General features: G+C 42.7%; 1 protein-coding gene across 4 annotated transcripts; it reads right to left on the bottom strand.

Annotated features, from left to right (window-relative positions):
• Positions 1-3814: 3814 nt before the first annotated feature.
• ZNF180 (zinc finger protein 180) lies at positions 3815-20905 on the bottom strand. 4 transcript variants are annotated; one of them, XM_081118697.1, is made up of 6 exons: positions 19686-20549; positions 19383-19444; positions 18035-18124; positions 13181-13255; positions 8746-8869; positions 3817-7616 (listed from the first exon to the last, which is right to left on the bottom strand). In XM_081118697.1, the coding sequence occupies exons 3-6, from the start codon at positions 18083-18085 to the stop codon at positions 5884-5886; spliced, it is 1983 nt and encodes a 660-aa protein (XP_080974823.1). In that variant the 5' UTR covers positions 18086-18124; positions 19383-19444; positions 19686-20549; the 3' UTR covers positions 3817-5883. The 4 variants fall into 4 exon arrangements, with proteins under 4 accessions (XP_080974825.1, XP_080974823.1, XP_080974822.1 ...); XM_081118699.1 differs by having other exon boundaries at positions 3815-7616; positions 8746-8827; positions 19383-20549; XM_081118696.1 differs by lacking the exons at positions 19383-19444; positions 19686-20549 and adding an exon at positions 20640-20905.
• Positions 20906-20927: the final 22 nt, after the last annotated feature.

Raw genomic sequence — 20927 nt, 5'->3', positions numbered from 1 at the left:
GAGGAACCCAAAGGAAATGAAGTTAAATGTCAACCATATGCCATTTACAAAAATAAATTAGTAATATTAGAGATTTAAAAGTTTTTATGTATACATTGAAAAAAAACACTTAGGTATCTTTGTGACTAAGGTTAGGATGAGTAAAGCCTTTGAAACTAGCATTTTGTGACTAAATGCAACGAGGATGGACTATATTCACCCAATACATCATTTCCTCCTCCCTTTTACTGAGGAGGGAGATGGTGTTTACCCTGATGCCTACGGTGGTATTTCTAGGGAGAAAAGAAAATTCAACCCACCGGAAACCTGGTCTCATCCTTGCTGAGCTGGGAAAGGGCTGAGGCTTGAGAAAGCAGAGCTGGAAGGAGGGAAGAAGCCGTGAGGCGGGGGTTGGGCTGGGGTTGTTGGTTGCCTGCCTGTGCTCTGGTATCTACCTGGGCCTCCTTTCACCTGATGCGATTCCTCAGCCACCTTTTTCTCTCTCCACACCCTTCATTAACTCACACCTCTTTCCCCAGGTCTTAAGGTCAAAGTCTTCATGGTCTCCTCTCCCAAGTTCTGAGAGCAGTGGCCATTTTACTTACTTTCTGATCTTCCTAAGCCGGAAAAGCAGAAGATCCAGGCCTTCTTTGTTATTGAAACGCTCTAAGCTCTGAGGAGTGTCACACCCTCTGGATACCATTCATTCAGGGGACATCTACTGAGCAGCTGTAGGCAAAGACTCTGTTTTGAAGAGACTCACAGTCCCAAGAGCCAAGAATGTTGTAGATGGCTACGGACAGTCAGAGAACTGTTTGCAGGGAAGTCTCCTAGTGAGACACGGAGCCTCACAGAAGGATGCGGAGACCCCACAAACATATGGGATGTGTGTCCTGTGAAAGACAACTCGGAGTGTGAAAGCTTTAATAATGCAATACTGTGGGGGCTGCAAAAATAAAAAATAAACCACATCCCTGTCCTAAAGGATTCTAAAAATCATGATACAGTTTAGCAAATGTTTTCTAAATCTGAATTTATAACCTTTTTTGTTCCAGGCCTCCTTTGGCAGTCTGGTAATACTTACGGACTCCTACTCATAATAATGTTTTAAATGCATAAAACACACAGGATTACTTAAAAAACTAATTACACTGAAACACAACCTTCAAAACTATTAAAACACCAAGTATGTGCTTCTTTATTAACACATTAAATACCAAGAATGAATTAACTACTGTAATTTCAAAAAAATAAGTGTAAACAACGTTTTGAAAAATCTACATGAACTATGATATAAAAATATCTATGAGTTACTTGAAAAACAGTTACAGGTTCAGCTAATGCTATTGTGGTTTGTTGCGTACATTCAAAATGGAAGTGCAAATTTTCAGTTCAACTAGTATAAATTGGGACCTGCTGCATTATGTCCATTGAGTTCAAGTGCTCCTCTAAATGAAGCCTTCTCCTGCCACCATCTGACTCAATTAACCACTCTGGGACCCAGCAACACCTGGTTTAAATTGCTGGGTTTACCACCTTTCACATAGCCTGCCTGCCCTGTTAAAATCTCTAAATCAAGGAAATTGAGTCTTCTTTCTTTATCTTTCCCGTCTTGCACTGGCTTGGCACACCGCACACAGTTAGCAAATTCCATCAGCAAGATGTGATGCACAGAGATGCTCTTGGCATCAGCTTGGAGTTAGCAGGTAGTGCAAAGAAAATGACCTTGAGCTGCCTCCAGCCTTGCCTGTTTTCTCTTGAGATCCAAGCCTCAGAGCAAGTTCAGACAGATACACACACTTGACATCCACCCCAAGATCCTCCCTGGGTTCTACTGCTTCAGGAGCCCAAGTCTCCACCTTTCCTCTTCCCATCTATCCCAGACCTGCATGAAAATAAATCAGCTGTGCAAAGATACGGGGTGATAAAGAGTACAGAGGGAAATGCAAGTGCAAAGGCTCTGATTTCTGGTTATAACATCTCCTGGCCAAGTGACACTTGCTAATTTCTTACTCTTTCTAAGGCTCTGTAATATGGGACTAAAAATATCAATGTTACTGAGCAAATTAAATATATTTACTCAATCAAATATTTATTGAGAGGCTACCATATGCCAGACACTGTTCCAGGTACTGAAGATACAGCAGTGAATGCCCTCAACATAATAACTGGCACATATAAGCACTTAATACATACCATTACAGTTACAGTAATCATTTCTTCCCTGAACCCAGCACAACCCTGAAACGGCGGAGGCCTGAGCGATTTATTGACCGAATGAAACACCACTAGGAGCCAGGCAGAGAATACTCTAAACAAAGACACCGGGAAACTCCTCAACCTTAGCAGAAACCCATTTCGGGCGGGAAGGCAGCTACGGCTGAGGGGCCTGAGGGGACATCTGTCAAAACCACGGGATAAACAATGAGGCCAGGAGAGCAGGCCTCCGTTGGAAAGAGGGCTGGCACCGCCATAAAACAAGAAACCAGAGATCCCAGGGATCTCTAAGAGGAAAAACAGGAAATATAATTAAGGTGCTAAAAAAAAAAAAAAAAGGTCCAGAGGGCAGCTACCGAGAAAGAATTCAAGATATTATCAATCCGCGCTGCCTGAAATGAAGTCTCCGAAACCGAGAGACGCCCGTTTCAAAGCCGGAGCCGCCAGCCTGGAGCTGTCCCTTCCCGCCCGAGCCCCGCTCGCCACCCCTGTTTGGGCTGCTCGGGGGTCGGCCCCTCAAACCCTCCCTTCGCGAGGCCGACCTCTGATCCTCCACCACACGCCGCCCCTTTCCTCCCGCGTCCTAGACAGCCAGGCCCTGTTCCTGCAGCGGGAACAAAGACCTGGCAGAGAAACACTTCGTCGCCCTGCTCCGCAACGCACAGGACACCATGGCCGCGGTGCGCCGCCACAAGCGGAAGTGGACGACTGGGGCGGGGGCGGACTACAGTCCCCAGAATCCTCCACGGCACGCCGACTTATTTAGGCTCCTGATGGCGACGTAGAGGAGCGTCCACCTCGAGTCCTGTCCGAAGCGGTGTACGCAGGTACGTGGGGGACCACGTGATGACCCGGCCTCAGCTTTGGGGTACTGCTACACTTTTCTTCCCTTTATTTGGTTTGGTTTTAGAATTGTTTAAGATAAAAGGCTAAATCAAGGCCCTGTTACTCCATCATGGGCAGGTTCCGAAGCAATGGAAAAAATATCCTCTTGTGAGGATTAACAACAACAAAAAGCAAAGGGGTTTTCTCAAACAAAAAGGACATGCAGAGAAGGGCACAGGGCCATTTCCTGCTACCTTTGGTTAAGAACAATGGCTGTATCTATCAGTGGCCTCACATGCTTTGAGAAGTAGATTGCAGAAGCCATTTTCCTATCTTGTGACATTTGAGTTGCCTGTCTTCCATAATCAGAGCTGAAAATGTCAGATGCTCACGTTCCTAAACCCACCTAGTTAGGTCAAATCTTTTCGTGGTATTGTGGGGGAAGATCTTTATCCCAGATTTAAAAAAAAAAAAAAAAAAAAGCCCCTCCCTTGCTTCCCTTTTTTAACCCTAAATTTTAGGTTCAGAAGTTTAATTACATATTTTTGGCATGTTGTCACTTTAACTTCTTTTCGTTTTTTGTTGACCCTTATTTAATTAAGACTATCTTTCCAACAAAGGGAAATTATTGGGAAAATGACAGAAATTAACATTTTATTTATTTATTGAATCTATCTTAATCAAAACACTTGGCAGCCACAAATCACCACCTAGGAACTGATGTAATACAGATGACTCATATATTCAACCTGGCCAGGAACACACACACACACACACACACACACACACACACACACGCACCAGTCAAACACAGACTCACTTCAAAAATTTTCTGGCACACTCAATAGCGGGGTGAAGGCCTGGGGAGGGGGTGGGAGCGAGGTGGAGGGGGTCAATTCAGGGGGGAAAATGGGACACCTGTAATGCTTTCAACAATAAAGATAATTTTTTAAAAAATTTCTAGCACTTTATCAACTTCACATTTTCAGTGAAATGCTTTTAACATTTACTCGAGATTATTTAGCAATAAACCACTTTCCAAACTTGAAATCTTGAGTCCTCCTTTTTAGGCCATCTGGCTTTAAACATATTTGTGAAATCATAGCTCCTTGGCTTCAAAGTAAGATTCAACATGTCCAGTGAAAATAATCTACTTTTACCTAGCATTAGCATAAATTTTAACTATAACGGGGGGGGGGGCTAATCAGGTCCCATTGCTAACAGTTTTCACAATTTTATGTCCTCTCCAAAAGGTAATGCATGGAGTACTCCTGCTGTTTCCCTATCTGTACAGCCACAGACTAACTGAAGATTTTCTTGGGGTGAGGAGCCAGTTTTCCAGCCATTAACACTTGTTCTCCAAGAATTTCAGTCACTACCAGGTACGTTGCACTCTCTGACTTAATCCTTAGAAATGGCTCCACTTAGGGTCATGCCATAGGGACATAATTTTACTAGGAAAACCCCTTATCAGATGTCACTTTAGCCCTTTTATTTCTCCAGGGAATTTATCCCTCTTCTCTGGTCTCTCAGTTCAACTGTCAGGTTATTTTGTATTAACTCTTTGGGATCAGAGGTTCCAGGTCCATAATCCACAAATAGAATTCATGATTTAGGAGAAAAGGCCAGAAAGACATTTGAACCAAATTAACAAAAAAAAAAAAAAAAAAATCAATAAGAAACTACCAATCTTACCTCCCTAAAAGCTTTCCTGCAAGCTTAATTTAGGTGATGAGCACTTAGGGCAGTGCCTTCCCACTCAGAGGACTCTCACATTAAGGAACATAATTCAGAGAAAGATAATTTACATGAGGGGAGGGGAAAAAACACCTTAAAAATAGAGCTCCTTTACACTGCTTTGGATATATGGGGGGAGGGGGAGCCCACTTGCCCTTATATTGCCCATGCATCTCAGTCCCTCATATAAAACCCTTTCTGGCCTAAATTTCCAATACCACATTCCCATGGAAATATTTTGTCTTCAATGAGGAATATTACTGGGGATTCTAAATTCTACCTAAATGACCTAATCATACTAATCCAAATGGAAATTTCAGAACCTGAGGAATCTGTTTTCTGTCTGTCTAGTCTTTCCTAAATGGTCAAAGGAAATGAAAATAAATCTTCCTTGCTTGCTTTTGACTAAACTTTACTCATCACATATTATATCAAAACAGTACACATTCAGATAAAAAAAAAAAAAAGCCAGACATAAATCTAAAAACCAAATAGGTACACCTAGAATCCCTTTTAATTTTTACTCCCACACAAATATTGTATCACAGTGGTTCTAGGAATAAATGTTCCATACTCTTATCCTGCATTTTTCACTTTGCATCATAACAGTTTTCCTAAATTTTACAAAATCTTCATATATAAGAGAAAGTGCTGCATGAAAGAGAATATAAAGTAGTGAGGAAATCATATTTTAAGATGATACACTGAAATACTGTTTCCAGCCTAATTTCTAACAACAGCAATTTTTCAACCTTCTTACCACCACCAGTGTTAGCATTCTCACTCTTTATTAGAAAAGGTCTGCCTCACTGGCAACCACTCCACTGCCTATTGTCCATTTAATGGTAATTCTCTCTGAGTGCTCTCTGCAAGGAAAAGTGCCAACATTTATTATTTTGTTTGGGATGTGTCATAAAGACTGATTTTGCATAGGGAATTGCTAAATAAAATGTGTGATCCATAACCACCCTTTTCTTCTCCAGAAAAAATTCCCAGATACACAATAACAGATGACTAACAGAAAGCTTTTCTGCATATATTGATTTTATACTTGTTCTTTTCAGTACATGTGCTTCCTTGGAAGGGAGGCATGAAGGAATATACTCTGGCTAAAAAATTTCCAAACTAGTTACATTCATAGGGTTTCTCTTCAGTATGAGTTGCCTGATGCCTAATAAGCTTAGAGCTGTTAATGAAAGCTTTCCCACATTGATTACATGTAAAGGGTTTTTCTCCAGTATGTGTTCTTTGATGTACAATAAGTCGAGCACTCAAGCTGAATGTTTTCCCACATTGATTACATTCATAGGGTTTCTCCCCAGTATGAGTTCTCTGATGTTGAGTAAGGCATGAACTCTGCCTGAACGATTTCCCACACTGATTGCATTCGTAGGGCTTTTCTCCAGTATGAGTTCTCTGATGTACAACAAGAACATAACTCTGGCTGAAGGACTTCCCACACTGATTACATTCGTAGGGTTTTTCTCCTGTATGAGTTCTCTGATGCATAACAAGATGAGAACTGCGGTTGAAAGATTTTCCACACTCATTACATTCATAGGGTTTCTCTCCAGTATGAGTCCTTTGATGTGCAACAAGCTGAGAGCTCCAGCTGAAGGATTTTCCACACTGATTACATTCAAAGGGTTTCTCTCCTGTGTGAGTTCTCTGATGGGCAACAAGTTTATAACTCTGACTAAAGGACTTTCCACATTGGTTGCACTCATAGGGCTTTTCTCCGGTATGAATTCTTTGATGTGCAATAAGTTTATAGCTCTGGATAAATGATTTCCCACATTGATTACATTCATAGGGCTTCTCTCCTGTATGAGTTCTTTGATGTGCAATAAGCTTGTAGCTCTGCCTGAAGGACTTCCCACACTGACTGCATTCATAAGGTTTCTCTCCAGTATGAGTTCTCTGATGAACAACAAGGACATAGCTCTGGCTAAAGGATTTCCCACACTGATTACATCTATAAGGTTTCTCTCCAGTATGAGTTCTCTGATGGGAAACGAGATGAGAGCTCCGACTGAAGGATTTCCCACATTCGCTACATTCATAAGGTTTCTCCCCTGTGTGAGTTCTCTGATGTGCAACAAGATGAGAGCTCCAGCTGAAGGATTTCCCGCATTGGTCACATTCAAAGGGTTTCTCTTCAGAATTTCTCATGTTTGGAGCAAGGGATGAATTCTCTGAGATTTTACTACATTTATATTGACTATCTTCAACAGGAATTCTCGGTTGTTCATTATGGGGTATGCTATGGTTTAAAAGTTGCCCACATTCCTTAACATCAAAGGGTTTTCCTCTTCCATGTATTTTCTCATGTATATTTAGAGGTGTACCATGGCTAAAAGATTGAATAGTGTTGCTAAATCCATAGGATTTCTCTTCTGTTTGAGTTCTTGTAAACTGAATAAGGTGAATGCTCTGGGGTTTTTTCCCATATTCATTATTTTCACATAGTTTATCACTGTCATTAATCATCTGACGACTGTTAAAAACAGAATAATGTAATTTTTTAACATGTGAGGCATGTTTATGAAAATGGTTTCTTATGGGTATCATCTGGGGTGAAAGACTGGAATTCAGACCACTCTTCTCAAGTTCATCACTTTTGCAGACCCTCTCATGAGTAACAGCATTCTTTTGAGTGAATGCCACTTTCTTCAAAAGTCTTTCTTGTATTTCCTGTTGCTTCTCCAACTGGTCCTTACAAACCCAAACTTCTTCACATGAAGATAACCAAGAATCATCTCTTGTCAATGTTTCTAACTTTACTCCATTGGATGGCTCATTGTCAACAATTCTCTGCTTTGATGCTGATTCTCTTCTTCCAAGTGCAGGTGCCAAATCTAGAAGAAAGCAAAATAAAATATCCAAGCCAAAAAATGTTAGAGTTGGAATAGTGGAATAATGCTGATATGAAAAGATGTAAAATACATGTAGATTTGTTTTCAGCTATTATAACCTGGATTGAGAAGAAAGATGGTGGGATGAAGCAGTAAGCAGAGAACTACCAAAGCCCAATAGTATAACATGGCATTAGGATGGAACAATTTAATTTTAGTTTTACTGAAAATATAAGACTTTAGCCATCAAATCAAAAACTCCATGTTCCAAAATAAGATCACCTATAGACTAAAAGAATCACAAAACAATTTTGCAATTCTTAGCAAAGTAATAAAGGGTCCTTTCCACCCTCTTAAGTGCTAAACACATGTTCACTGAAATAGAAATTAGTGTCTACATTTCTAGGAATTTATGAAGGCATGAAACTTGCTAGCATAGCCTATGTCAGTAAGACATGATCAAATGACAACTGTGAACCAGGAAAAAGAATGGGTAAATGTCATCCCAGAGTTCCCTAAATGCCTTAGGGGCTAATATGGCCCCACAGATTCCTGTGATTCCAAGAGAGAATGGAGGTTAGCTCATAAGCAGAAGCCTGGGCGGCTAAGTCAAGCATTAGAGAGTACCTGGAAAAGTGGTGGTGTATACTGTCCACTAGAAGGTGGGAAATGAAGAAAAATTTGGCATGCCCTATTGGGATTTTTTAATCAAACTTTCTATACCTATGGTGACTTATTTATGTCTGTTTCTCACCAGGATATGTGTGTTGGGAACTTATTTTTATACTCATCCCATTGCTCCAACTAGAAAATTGTGTCTGGTTTGAAAAGTTGGCAGGGGAAGACATAGGACTTTGGGTGTCTGGGCTGGAGACAAAAGAAAATTATTGCAGAATTTTGGTCCAGTCTTTGGCATTTGGGAATCATGAAGATTAAGCAAGCTCAAACCCAAGAAGCTGTACCTTTTCTACCCTACAAATTAAAATTAAATCTTCACTAAGAAATTAGAAGCACAAACAAAATCTATGTGTGGCCAAAGTCAACATTACCTCTGAACTCCATAACTCTTAATCAATGCAAACAAGAAATAATTTCAACATGCAGACTTCATTAGAGGGGACCATATCCTTACCCCAAGAGACCAAGTCCCTATGGTTCTCAAGGATTGCATCTCTGTCCAGGGTCCTCTGAGCAGGATTCAAAATGTCTTCTTCCTGAGTGAAGTCCACAGTCACAATTTTGAAGTTCACTCCTTCCTAAAACAGGACACACATTCCTGCTCAGCTGGGCATAATTTCCTTCTAATGTTCATAGAGAAAGAGAAGTTTGACAGATGGAAGAAAGAAAATTTGATGGCCTTGAAGTTGTACTGAGATAGTCAGTGTTCAAAGGATTCTAGTTAAGGTGTACATGTGTTTTCTAGGTGAGCCCCCTTGGATTTTGGATGTTGGATCTGTTTTACAACCCAAAGAGGAACACCAGATAAGAACTAATATAAATTTTCTCTCTTTTACACTGGTATATAGAATTCCCACAGAGGAATTCGCTCCAAATTCCTAAGAAGCTAACTGAACAAGGATCAGTAAGCTTTTTCTATTAAAGAGCAAAGAGTAAATATTATAGGCTTTGCAAACTACAGTCTGTCACAACTACTCAGCTGTAGCAAGATAGCAGCCAGACAAAATAAACAAATGGGTGTGGCTTTATTATAATAAAATTTTATTTACACAAATAGGTGGTAGGCCACATTTGGCCCACAGGCTCTACTTTGCTGATGCCTTAAGTAGAAGATGAAATGTGGGCCTTAATGAAGTAGAGATTAAGAGCACTGGATTTGGAAGAAAAGAGACTTGGGTTTTCTCACATATAAACAGTGTATGTCTGAATTAAAAAAAAAAAAAAAACTAATGTGACAATCTGTGTTTTAATGGTGAGTTTATTCTATTTCTATTTATTAGGCTTAATCATACCCAACTCATTGGATTGTTGTCAATTAATTGTGATGATATATATAAAGCCATTAGTAATTATTATTGTCTGAAAACTCTGAGAAATTAAGTGACAGCTGATGTGACCTTTACCCTGACCCTTCAGTCTTCAGATGACAGTTCTATTTCTTTTGTCCACACAGACCTGCACCATAGGGCCTTTAGGAGATATTCAGTCATTAGTGCCATATAAAAAGGACTGCCTGCTCTGAGCAGAAAAGGACCTATTTTCAAAACTACTGGGCAGGAATTTTTATCCAGAAAAGAAGTGCTGAGAATGATCTGATCTTACCCAAAGGCAGCAAAAGCCAGGGAAGTCAAATGCCACTTACCCCTAAAGGCTTTTAAAATAGACCAGGTGTTATTATGCTGTAATTCACGAATAAGACACAGGCTCTGCGAATCCCAAGGAATTCTATGCAAAATGCTGCTGTACTGTATTTTTCTATGTTGGGGCCATAAATTTCACCAAAGTCTCAAAGGTTTTCATGATTAGCCCAAAATGGGATTGAGAAATATCATTTGCAAACTGCGACTTCTGTTGAATATGGATCTACAGTACTGTTTTCCAACCTCTAATCCATGCTTCCTTTTAAAAAATACATACTCCTCTTTGCTACTTAATGTAGGTACCTTTAATATCAAGCTTATTCAAATATCAGATAAATACTAGACTAGATTAGCACCTCCCAATCAATCCCAGCTATATGTTCTCAAAGTTCCACACTTTCTTATCATCTGCATAATGGTCATCTTTGTCACTAGGCTACAGTCCATGAAGGCAAGTACAAGGTATTTATAGTTTACAACTGTAACTCCAGTGCTTAGCACTGTGTTGGTGTATAATAAATACTAAATATATATTTGGTAAATTATGTCAATACATGAATCAATAGAATTGATAGACTTTATATCAGAATATAAATTCTGACTTAGGTCTTCTTCTCGCACCTGAAACTCACAGGGCCTATCACATATCCATTTGAAAAAGTCCTTCAGTATGTGGATACTGGCTTTTCTGAACTTCTAGCCCCACTTATTCTATTCTGCCTCACTTCGCCCCAACTCCCCACTCCTCCAAATCCCTTCCAGAACCCTTCAACTGTGCCCTCAGGAACTCATCTTCTATAATAATGAAATCCTATAGCTTCAACATCTCCACCAAATATTCCCTCTATATCCCTATGTTAATGGAAACCTATCTTCCTCCCCTGTGGACTCCTTCCTTCACAGTCCTCACAAGCTTAGGTTAGTCATGCTCTCCCATCCCACGGTCTCAGCATCAAAGGAGGAGGGTGTGAGTCCTCTCAGTTATACTGAACCTCTTATCATTTACCTCACTTCTTGAAAGAGCTTTATCCTACCAACCTCTTGAACCACTCCCCTAACCCCTGAAGACTTATAATACCTATGATTCACCTCCCCATTTTATGAACTTGTTTCATCTTCCATTGTCTATAACAATTTTCAACCTTTGTCATCTCTTGGCATACATAAACTAATTACTAAAATCTGTGGAACACCAAAAAATATATTTTTGCCAATATGACATAAAAAGGTATAATCCTGATTGACTTGCAAAAAGAATAGTAGTAATTACCTACTGTTTTTGCTCCAAAGTGACTTTTAAAAAAAATCAGGTACCTATACTTGTTAGGATTTCTGGTACCAAGAATTAACCAGAAGCAACCTTACTGTGCTACGTGACCAATAAGATACAACTCTATTATATGACCTATATATTTATGGTTCAAGACAGGGCATTCACACTGGATAGCTACTGTTGTGTTGGCTGTTGTCATTTTTTAATTTGACAATCTAAAGGAAAAGAAGTCAGTGCTCCTGACTAGTCAGTTATTGCATGTTTTAAAAATTCTTGTGGCACACCAATGTGCCAGCCATAGCACACTGGTTGAAAAATCACTGGTCTATAGCATCCACTTGTAGAGTTCTCTGATAATACCATAAAAATAAATGACTTTAATGAAGCACTTACTGTGTTGATGTATAGTAAATACTAAATGCATCATTCATTTAATTCTTACAAGGTCCCTGTGAGAAAATTCTATTAGTAGCACCATTTTTTCAGACAAAGGACTAAAGAAATTAATACATATGCCTAAGGTTGGTAGTTGGACTACAACTTCAAGGTTGCTTGACATGAAGAATTGTGTTCTCAGTTATCAATTCACATGGCTTGCCAAACTCCCAGACCCTAGAATTGCTCTTCAGTACTCCACTCTTAGGGTGAGACCCCAGACTTAACATAAAGTACTCCATCTCTCAAGTCACACACATAGAACTGCCTATTCTTTCATTACATCAGATTAAAAACACTTTTTTCAATTACTGTTTACATTCAATATTCTTTTGTATTAGTTTTTGGTGTACAGCACAGTGATTAGACAATCATATACTTTTTGCAAAGTGGTTCCCCCCAATATTTCCAGTACCCACCTGGCACTGGAAATACATAGTTGTTACAATATTATTGACTATATCCCCTATGCTGTATTTTACATTCCTGTGACTATTCTGTAACTACCAATATGTTCTTCTCAATCCCTTGGCTTTTTCACCCAGTCCCCTAACCGCCTCCCCTCTGGCAGACTTCTCCACTTTACCTGTTCAATTACTCCCTTTACCTTTCTCATCCTTGGATGGTTTGGGTCCATTACTCTATAAAAATGTCTACTACTACTATCTACCAGTCTATATTCTTTTCCTTTCTAGTTAGTATCCTCTTCATCTTTTCCATCTTAATTATTCAGTTTAGAGTCCAGGGACCATTCATTTTAATCCTACTAAATACATTCAAAAATTCTCTTTCAGATATTACCTTGACCTATGGGGCTTCTACTGAATGCTTATGGCTACAAAAACTAAACAAATCTGAATGTCAATCTACCTAATCTATGAAAAGTAAGTTACAGAATGCCCCCCTTTGGGGGGGGGGGGTACCAACAGAAGTAGCTGGACAGTGTGTTATCAACTAAAAGTCACTATCTTAGATAGGTCCCTTCAGACCTCCCAGCAACCCTGATATGCCTCCTGGAGCAGTTTGTTCTCCCATAACCCAAAATTACTATTTTAAGACTTTTCCATACTTATCAACTATCTCTCCATTCCAATCCCCACCTTCATGCCCAACAGATAACTCCATGTACTTGTTCAGAGACAAATCCAAGCTTTCACACAACTCCCTCAACCTCACTCATCCTTTATAAGCCAATTTATTCACATATTCCCCTGGCACTAATCAAGGACTCTGCTTTATAGTTTTATCTTCTCTCTCTCCTGATTATTAATTTCTCCCCCACTAACTCCTTCCTGCAACCACTTAGGAGTCAAATCTTTTCAGTCCTTTAAGGAAAAAGAAAAGCCCTTCAACTTCAAATTTCCTGACATCTATCACTCTCTTTAATCTTTCACATGATCACCAAATTTCTGTAAAAGTTATCCATTCTAACCTCCATTTCCATCACTTTCTACTCACTTCCAAGTTCACTTCAATCTGGCTTCTGCCATCAACCAGCCACACACATTTCTCAATGTAAAGAGACCATGTGTCCAACTCACCTGGGATGGGATGGCCAGTGACCCAGAATCTTCTCTCTCAACCTTGATGATAATCTCTTGAGGAAGGAGAGAGTCCTGAGAAGGTAAAACAGATGAGAAAAAGGAAAATAAAGGGAGCTAAGTCACAGTTCAAAACTCTCATTGTGAGTAGGCTTCCACCTTGACATACCACCTGTTTTAATGCACCCTACCGATCAAACATCTGCTCCCTCCCATTGATAAGCTCAAGAGAGCCATGTGGACAGAGAGGGGACATCTGGAGAGGCACTGAAACATCAGACATGGGCATGAGGTCTTTGTGGATCTTCCACGCCAGCCCAGCTACCAGCTGAATGATTCCAGGCACTGTGTAGATGAAAAGATTTGTCCAGTTGGTCCCTGCCTGAACTCCTGGGTCTCAGAATTGTAAGCAAATAAGACAGAATACAGCATGACCAAAGAAGGATCAAGAAAAAACCCCAATAATTTAGCTTAATAATACATTTGGCAAAAAGCATCACCAGTAAAGGCACCAGTAACAAAAATCCACAGTTAAGACTTCTTCCAAATCACTAAGGTAACCTCGATAGAAAAGTAGACAAAGGGAAATGCAATGCAGCTCAACTATGAAGAAATAAAATGGCCAGTGAATATATAAAAAGATGCTCACCTCTTTAAATCAAATAAAACTAAATCTCTATTTCTATCATTATCTCTACATATTAGAGACCATAAATTCACACTGGTACCTCCAAGTACAATTAAACACATTTTATTCTAGCCTTGCTGTTTTCCATATTTGTGCCTTCCTTCTCCTGCTCCCATTATCTATTCTGTATTTACTGGCTTGCTAAAAGCCCCTGTATGTAACCAAAATCCCAACAGTGTGGAGTGTTTCTTCTGCCTGTTGCTAACAGTTCCTCCTGCAGTGGCCCACTGGTCAAGAGCTTCTTAGTAGAAGTTTAAATTGATACAACCTTTCTGGACTGGCTATATATATAATCCTCACTTGAGAATATGTTTTTATTGATTTGAGAGAGAGAGAGGAAGGGAAAAAAAGAAACATGGATATGAGAGAGAAACATCAATCAGTTGTCTCCCATATACACCCTGAACAGGGATCAAACCCATAACCTAGGTATGTGCTCTAAATGGGAGTACCTCCAACATTTTTGTTGTCTGTTTTTCTATACCCGCAACTTTTTTGGTGTACGGGACAATGCTTCAACCAACTGTGCCACCCAGCCAGGGCTGGATTGGCGGTATATATATACTTTAAAATTTTTATTTTAAAGAGAGAGGAAGGGAGAAGGAAACATCGATTGGTTGCCTCCTGTACGTACCCCGACTGGGGATTGGACCTATAACCTGAGTATGTGCCCTGACCAGGAATCAAACCTGCCACCTTTCGGTATATTGGAGGGCCAAATTCAGAAGACCAAAATATATGTCTCAGATATATCTGGTCTTCACCCACAGTTCCTAGCTATAGCTCCTTAGAATCTCCTCTCTTGCTGTGTTAATGAAGTGACTCTTGGACCCCACCCAAGGGTGGTAGCTGGTTGCCTGCAGGAGCCAATATCATTAGAGAATTAGAACTTTCAGCCCCACCCTGATTTCCAGGGAAAAGAAAGGGGCTTGGGGTTGAATCGATCATGACTATATAATGAAGGCTCTATAAAAACCCCAAAGAACAGTTCCTTAGTCCCTTTTTTTGGACAGCTTCCATACTGGGGAACTAGGATGCTTCCATGAGCCACCTTGTTGGGCCAGGCTACACGAGGACAGAAGCTCCTTCATTCAGGATCTGGCCTCATGTATCTCTTCATCTGGGAGCTGATTCGTATCCTTTAATATCCTTTGTAATAAATACGTAATCTAGTAAGTAAACGAGTTTCCTGATTTCTGTGAGCTGTTCTAGCAAATTAATCAAACCCAAAGAGGGGTCATGGGAACCTGCGGTTTTTTAGCCAGTCGGTCAGAAAAGCACAGATAACAATGTGGCTTGCAGCTGGCACCTGAAGTAGAAAGTGGTGGTGTAGGGCTGAGCTCTTTACCTCTGGAATCTGATTCTATCTCTGGGTAGATAGTGTCAGAATTTAGTTGAATTCTCAAGACACCTTGCTGGTAGCAGATAACTGCTTGTTGGTGTGAGGAAGCCTACATGTCTACACACACACACACACAGACAAGTATTGGGTCTGGAAACCCCTTTCAACCCCAAACTGCTAATGGACTCAACCATATTATGGAAACTCACTGCAAAGAGAAATCACATTTGTAACATGTGACAATGCCAGACATGTCTTTTCTTGCCACAGAAATAGTTGGCGTTGAATTCTAACAATTTAAGGATCAGAAGTTAACTCATTCTGTAACAATTTTAAAAACAAACAAAAAAAAAACTTGGGAAATTAGAGTTTCTCAAGAAAGGAAAACACTAGACTATAGTTTAAATTATTACACACTTTCCGTTTTTGTGTTTTGTTTTGAAACAGCTAAGATCAATTAAGAAACAGTGCCAAAGAACGAAGTTAGAATCGAAACAATGTTTGTAACTCAGCAGGTACTCAAACAGAAAGAAAACTCCAAAATGATCCTTATCTGCCACAACCGCTAAAACAATTTTACTTGGGGAACATGGGTGCACCTTCTCTTTAATCAAAATCGTGTTCAACACCTTTTGGCTTAAAAGTTTTTACAGGGAAGCTCCAGCTGGGTGGCTCAGATGGTTCGATTCCTAGTCAGGGCACATACCTAGGTTGCGGATTTGATCCCTGGTTGGGCACGTATGGAGGCAACCGATTGATGTTTCTCTCTCTCTTCCTTTCTCTCTCTCTAAAAAGCAATAAAAACATATCCTTGGGTGAGGATTTTTTTTTTAAATTTTCACAGAAAATAAAAGAGAGATGAGTTCTGCTCACAGTCAGTTCTGCATCAAATATCCTTTCCTGCCCTCACACAAACAGTCCATTCTGCCACTTTACCTGCTTTTGTTTCTATACCTTTGTTTTTTAATTCCACTTCCACTAGAGTGGAAAAAAGCTAAGCTCTCCTGTTCACCATGGTTTCACTGGGCTTAAATCAGTACTGACACACAGTAGGCACTTCCCAAATGTGTGTTGACAATAAAACAACCACTGAGAAAAGGGGCAAGGGATGTGCTACACATTTGCCCCTGTGGTTCCTGAAGTCACCAAATCATGCTGAGCTCAAGTCCCTCCTCTGGCCAGAAGAAACCTTTTTGGGAGCCCTTCTCAGAAAATTCAAAGCATCATCCTCCAGAACCTACTCCCAACTTTCTCTCTCTCAAACTAAATGCTCAAAAACCATCTTGCTACAAAAGTGTGTGAACACACACACACACCTACACCTACACTCTTTCTAGCCACTTTGGGTTACTGACTGTTTTAGGAATGCCTCCTGTATTTACATCTTATTTATATCTTAGCTCCTACCATCTAACTTTTGCCTGCATTTAATAATACACAGAGTACTTCAACATAGAATATTTCACACAATTATCTAATTTATTTTGAAGGAGATCAAGTTCACCAACACAGAAATTAATGGTAATAAAGTTTAGCAAATTCATTTAAGTCCATGGAGCTCACCAGGGATGGTCCATACACTGACTGCCTGATCCACACTCCTCCCCTTTCCACTGCCCCACAGCTCAAGTCTGATCATTCAAGCCCTCCATCAAGTGCCACCTCTTTCATAAAGTGGTCCCAGATAGCGTAAAGTCTCATCTCTTCTCTCCTTAGGATTTCTTAGCTGTTTTTATTAAACCTTACTGATCTAGTAAAATCATTCTTCTTGTATTACTTCTATCTATATACCTCTTCCCTGGGTCATGAATTCTATACTATAAAAAACTGTATTTTTCAACTTTGTACTCTCCTCAATATTGAGTTATCTGAATTTAACAGGACTAGAGATGTGTGCAAGTTGGGATATATGAATGGAATTAAAAGCCTTTACCCCCACTTCTGCATGCTCTGGACTCCCTCTGCTATTTTATTTTGCAACCTTGGAGGTATACTTAACAAATAGAAATTGTATATATTTAAGGTGTACAATGTGATGTTTTGATTATACATATAAACTGTCGAATGAGCACCACAATCAAGCTAACACATCCATTACCTCACACAGTTATGGTTCTTTTGTATGGTGAGAGCACTTAAGATCGACTCTCTTAGCAAACTTCAAGTTCACAGTACAGTATTGTTAACTTTAGTCACCACATTGTACATAGGCCTCCAGAACTTACTCATCCCATCTAACTGAACCTTTGCATCCTGAGACCAACACTTCCCCATGTCCCCAACCCTCCAGACCCTGGCAGCAACCATTCTACTCTCTGTTTTTTACAAGCTTGACTGTTTTAGACTCCACATACAAGAAAGATCATGCAGTATCTGTCTCTCTGTGTCTGGCTTACTTCACTTAGCATCTGTCCTGGAGCATTTTAAAATCATCTTTTTTGTTCAGCAGTCACCTCTCCATGTAATGAAGGAACAGTCTCCTTTTTTCTTTGCATACTTTACAGAATGGAAACAGGAATCAGACTGTTGACTTCCACACAGAGAAGAGTCTTAGGCAGAAGATAAGAACTGTTCTCTCTGTGACACGGGTGGGACCACATGTGACCCAGAGTAGAGGAACAGAGACAAGCAGAGGTATCATGGAGTGACCTGCTCACTTCACGTCAGCCTATAGTCAAATCAGACCTAGGACTGCAGGTCAGGAGGGGCCAAAAGCCCCCAAAACACTGCAGACAGCGGGACAGATCCCAAGCCCAGAGGGTTGGGCTGTGGGGCCTGGGTGGGAGCAAGCTCTGGGTCTCCAGGTGAAGGGAAGCTCACTCACCTGCACACAGGCCTTCAGGGGCCCTGGGGGCTTCTCCTCCTGCTCTTCCATGCTCTCCTTCCCACAGAGGGCAGAACCTGAGGTCCTGAGCTGCAAGGGGAGAAACACTGCAGGGTTTCTGGGGCTCTGGGATTGATGGCCCTGAACCACACACTCCCTGACTACATGCAGGAAGCTCGTGACACAGCCTGACCCTTCCCAGGATCCTACCCTCCCATTACCCAGGCCTGAGCCTCCAGCAACCTGTCACTGATTGCTTCCAACTTCCTGCTCAAATAGCCAAGCATATGCACAGAGCTCAGCTGCCCCCAGACCTGGTCCCTGCCCCATTCTGGGGTAAGCCAGCCCCTACCAGCGCTAGCCCAGGTTCCCACCCCAAAACCCTCCTGGGTCCTGAATTTGTAGCTCTGACCTGGTCCCTACACCAACCTGGATGTCCTCAGGCCTGAACTGGCAACAGAAACAGCACAGCACTAGAAGCCTCCTGACAGACCCCAGCACACGCCAGCCCCTCCCAGGCCCAGATTGTGTACTTCATTTGTCTTTATACCAACTAGATGTTTCTGGGCTAGAGACTAGAACAGCCCCTGGCAAATCCCACCCTATGCATCCCACTCCCACCCCATCTCTCCCTCTTACCCACACCCTCACCCCCACTGGATTCTCATCAAACACTACAGTGTGTCACAGTGCACCTGTATCCTGAACCTGCACCCAAACTGTTTCCTCCACCAATCTCCACAGGCCCCTACTTGAGCCACAACTACCTAGATTCCTGTGCAAACATCTCCCTGGGTAGCTGGCAACTCAGGAAGTTCGTTTTTCTACCAACCTAGGCATCATCAGGCTGATTGGGGTGCCATCTGCACAATGACCCCAGCATCCTTTGTCTAATACCCACCTCCAGCCTCTTGTTTTTTACCCAAACACCTGTGCCTGTGCAGAGAGAACTGGTACAACTCTACCCCTCTGCAGCCCAGAATCTGCAGCTGTTCCCTCTATCCACCTGAGCATCCTCAGGCAGTACCTGGATCCTAGGACTGCCCCTGCGTCCCCATCCTGACCAAATGCCAGCGCATGTGCAGAGTGCAACTGGAGCAGCCCCAAGACAAGAATCTCTAGCTCCAAAATGGGGGACCCAGGCTTCTACTCCAGGGGCCTGTCCTGGCTCTCTGCAGGGACCACTGCACAGAGGCTACCCACCCAGGTCCTCTTGCTGGCATACACAGAGCAGGCTAGTGCCCAGAACCTGCATCCAGGACCTGGGCCCTCTGCCAGCCTGCAGGTCTTGTGCAGTCCCTGCTCTTCAGATGAGAATCTGTATCTCTCATTCTGTGCCTCAACCTACCTGAGACACAAAAGGAACCTGCAAGTCTCCGTGAGGGTTCTGGGGTCACCTGCGTCCACTGCCTGCTTGCCGCCAAAACATCAGAACACCCAAATAGTGGCTTGAGCATCGAGCTCCAGAAGCAGCCCCAGGACTTAAGCATTGGCCTGGGGTTGTCAAACCCATGAGAGACCAGCTCCCATGGAAACTGGGACCTTCCACTTCCTCCCACCCAAACGTGAACACCCCAAACGTGAGGTGCCATGCTGAATACAGCCCCTTCTAGGTCCAAATCTGCAGCACAGACCCTGTCCCTCTACAAACCTGGGCATGCCTGTGCCTGTAAGCAGAGTAGCTCCTGAGCAAAGGTCCCAGGAACGCCTACTTCATAATCATGCTGGCAGCACCTTGCTTCCTCCCCAAACAGCTGCCCATCTGATGGCAGCTGCTGCAGCTCTGTCCTTCCGGGGCTCCAATTCTGTACCTCCAACCCAGCATCTCCATCAAACCTAAATGCCCTAGGGCTCTGCACGATCCTACAAGGGTCCCAAGAATACCAGTCCAAATTCCTGCCTTCTGTTCAGAAGCCCCCCCCCCCAGCTTGGGCAGGGAGTGCTCTGCCGAGAACCTGCCTCTAGACCCTGGTCCCTCCTTCCACCTGAGAGTCTGCAGTCCATCAGCTATTCCCACTGAGGGTTCGCTGAAGCAACAATGGCTCCCCAGGGGCAAGAATTTGCAACTCCCACCTGGTCTCTTCATTACCCAGGGCGCCCCCAGGCCTGGGAGAAGAGCAGTGTCTGCTCCAGGGTCCCAGAGCCAGCTGCCCAGAATCTCACCTCCCACTTCGTGCTTCCTACTCAAACACCTGCTCAAGGGTATAGGGGCAATGACACAGACCCTCTCCTCCAGCAACCAGAATCTGCAAATGAGTTACTTCGTCAACCCAGTGGTCCTCGGGTCCTCCACTAAAACAGGCCCAGCCTTGGATGAAGGGGCGGAGGGGTTCTCAGAATGCCCCCACCCTCAACACCAGTGCTCAGGGCTTGTCTCCCATCAACCTGGGCACCCTCAGAACCTGGACAAGAGCGCCCACGCACGCGCGCAGAGCAGAGAACCAGAATCGCCAGCCGCACCAGCACCTCCAGCTTTGGGGACGGCAGGCTGAAGCGCCGCCCGCGCAGGTCCCAGATCGCCCACCCACGCCCCCAATCCCAGCTTCCCGCCTAGACAATGCGCGTGCGCGCACGGGACACCGAGCGCCGCCCGCTCCTCACCAACCTGGGCGTCTACGGGTTCGCCGCCCAGGCCGGGCCTGTGCGAGCCTCAGTATCCGGCACGGCTCTGCGGCCGGACGAGCTCGATAAAGCAACCCCCCCTACCCCGATTCTGCACACGGCAGACTCGGGTTACGCTAGTTCGGTCCCCTCCCCAAGTCGGTATTCGCAAGGCCTCTGGGGTTAACCTCCGAAGGGCCGAGATGCGCGGCGAAAGCGAGCGTCCGCGCGGGGGACAATGGCTGCGCTTCTGGCCCAACCCGGAAGTGCGTTTGGGTTCGGCGATTCCGAA

Source organism: Miniopterus schreibersii, assembly GCF_964146895.1.
Source record: "Miniopterus schreibersii genome assembly, chromosome: 18".
Lineage (NCBI taxonomy): Eukaryota > Metazoa > Chordata > Mammalia > Chiroptera > Miniopteridae > Miniopterus > Miniopterus schreibersii.
The sequence above is the reverse complement of the archived record's forward strand: the minus strand, read 5'-3'. Positions and strand labels throughout refer to the sequence as shown.

What these genes read in the sequence shown, in the direction of transcription:
- ZNF180 (XM_081118696.1), bottom strand. Translation starts at nt 18,085, where the DNA reads ATGGAAGAGCAGGAGGAGAAGCCCCCAGGGCCCCTGAAGGCCTGTGTG. An exon ending in CCCTGAAGGCCTGTGTGCAG is followed by an intron (nt 13,256 to 18,034) that starts GTGAGTGAGCTT and finishes TTACCTTCTCAG; the next exon opens with GACTCTCTCCTTCCTCAAGA. An exon ending in TAGGGACTTGGTCTCTTGGG is followed by an intron (nt 7,617 to 8,745) that starts GTAAGGATATGG and finishes GCTTTCTTCTAG; the next exon opens with ATTTGGCACCTGCACTTGGA.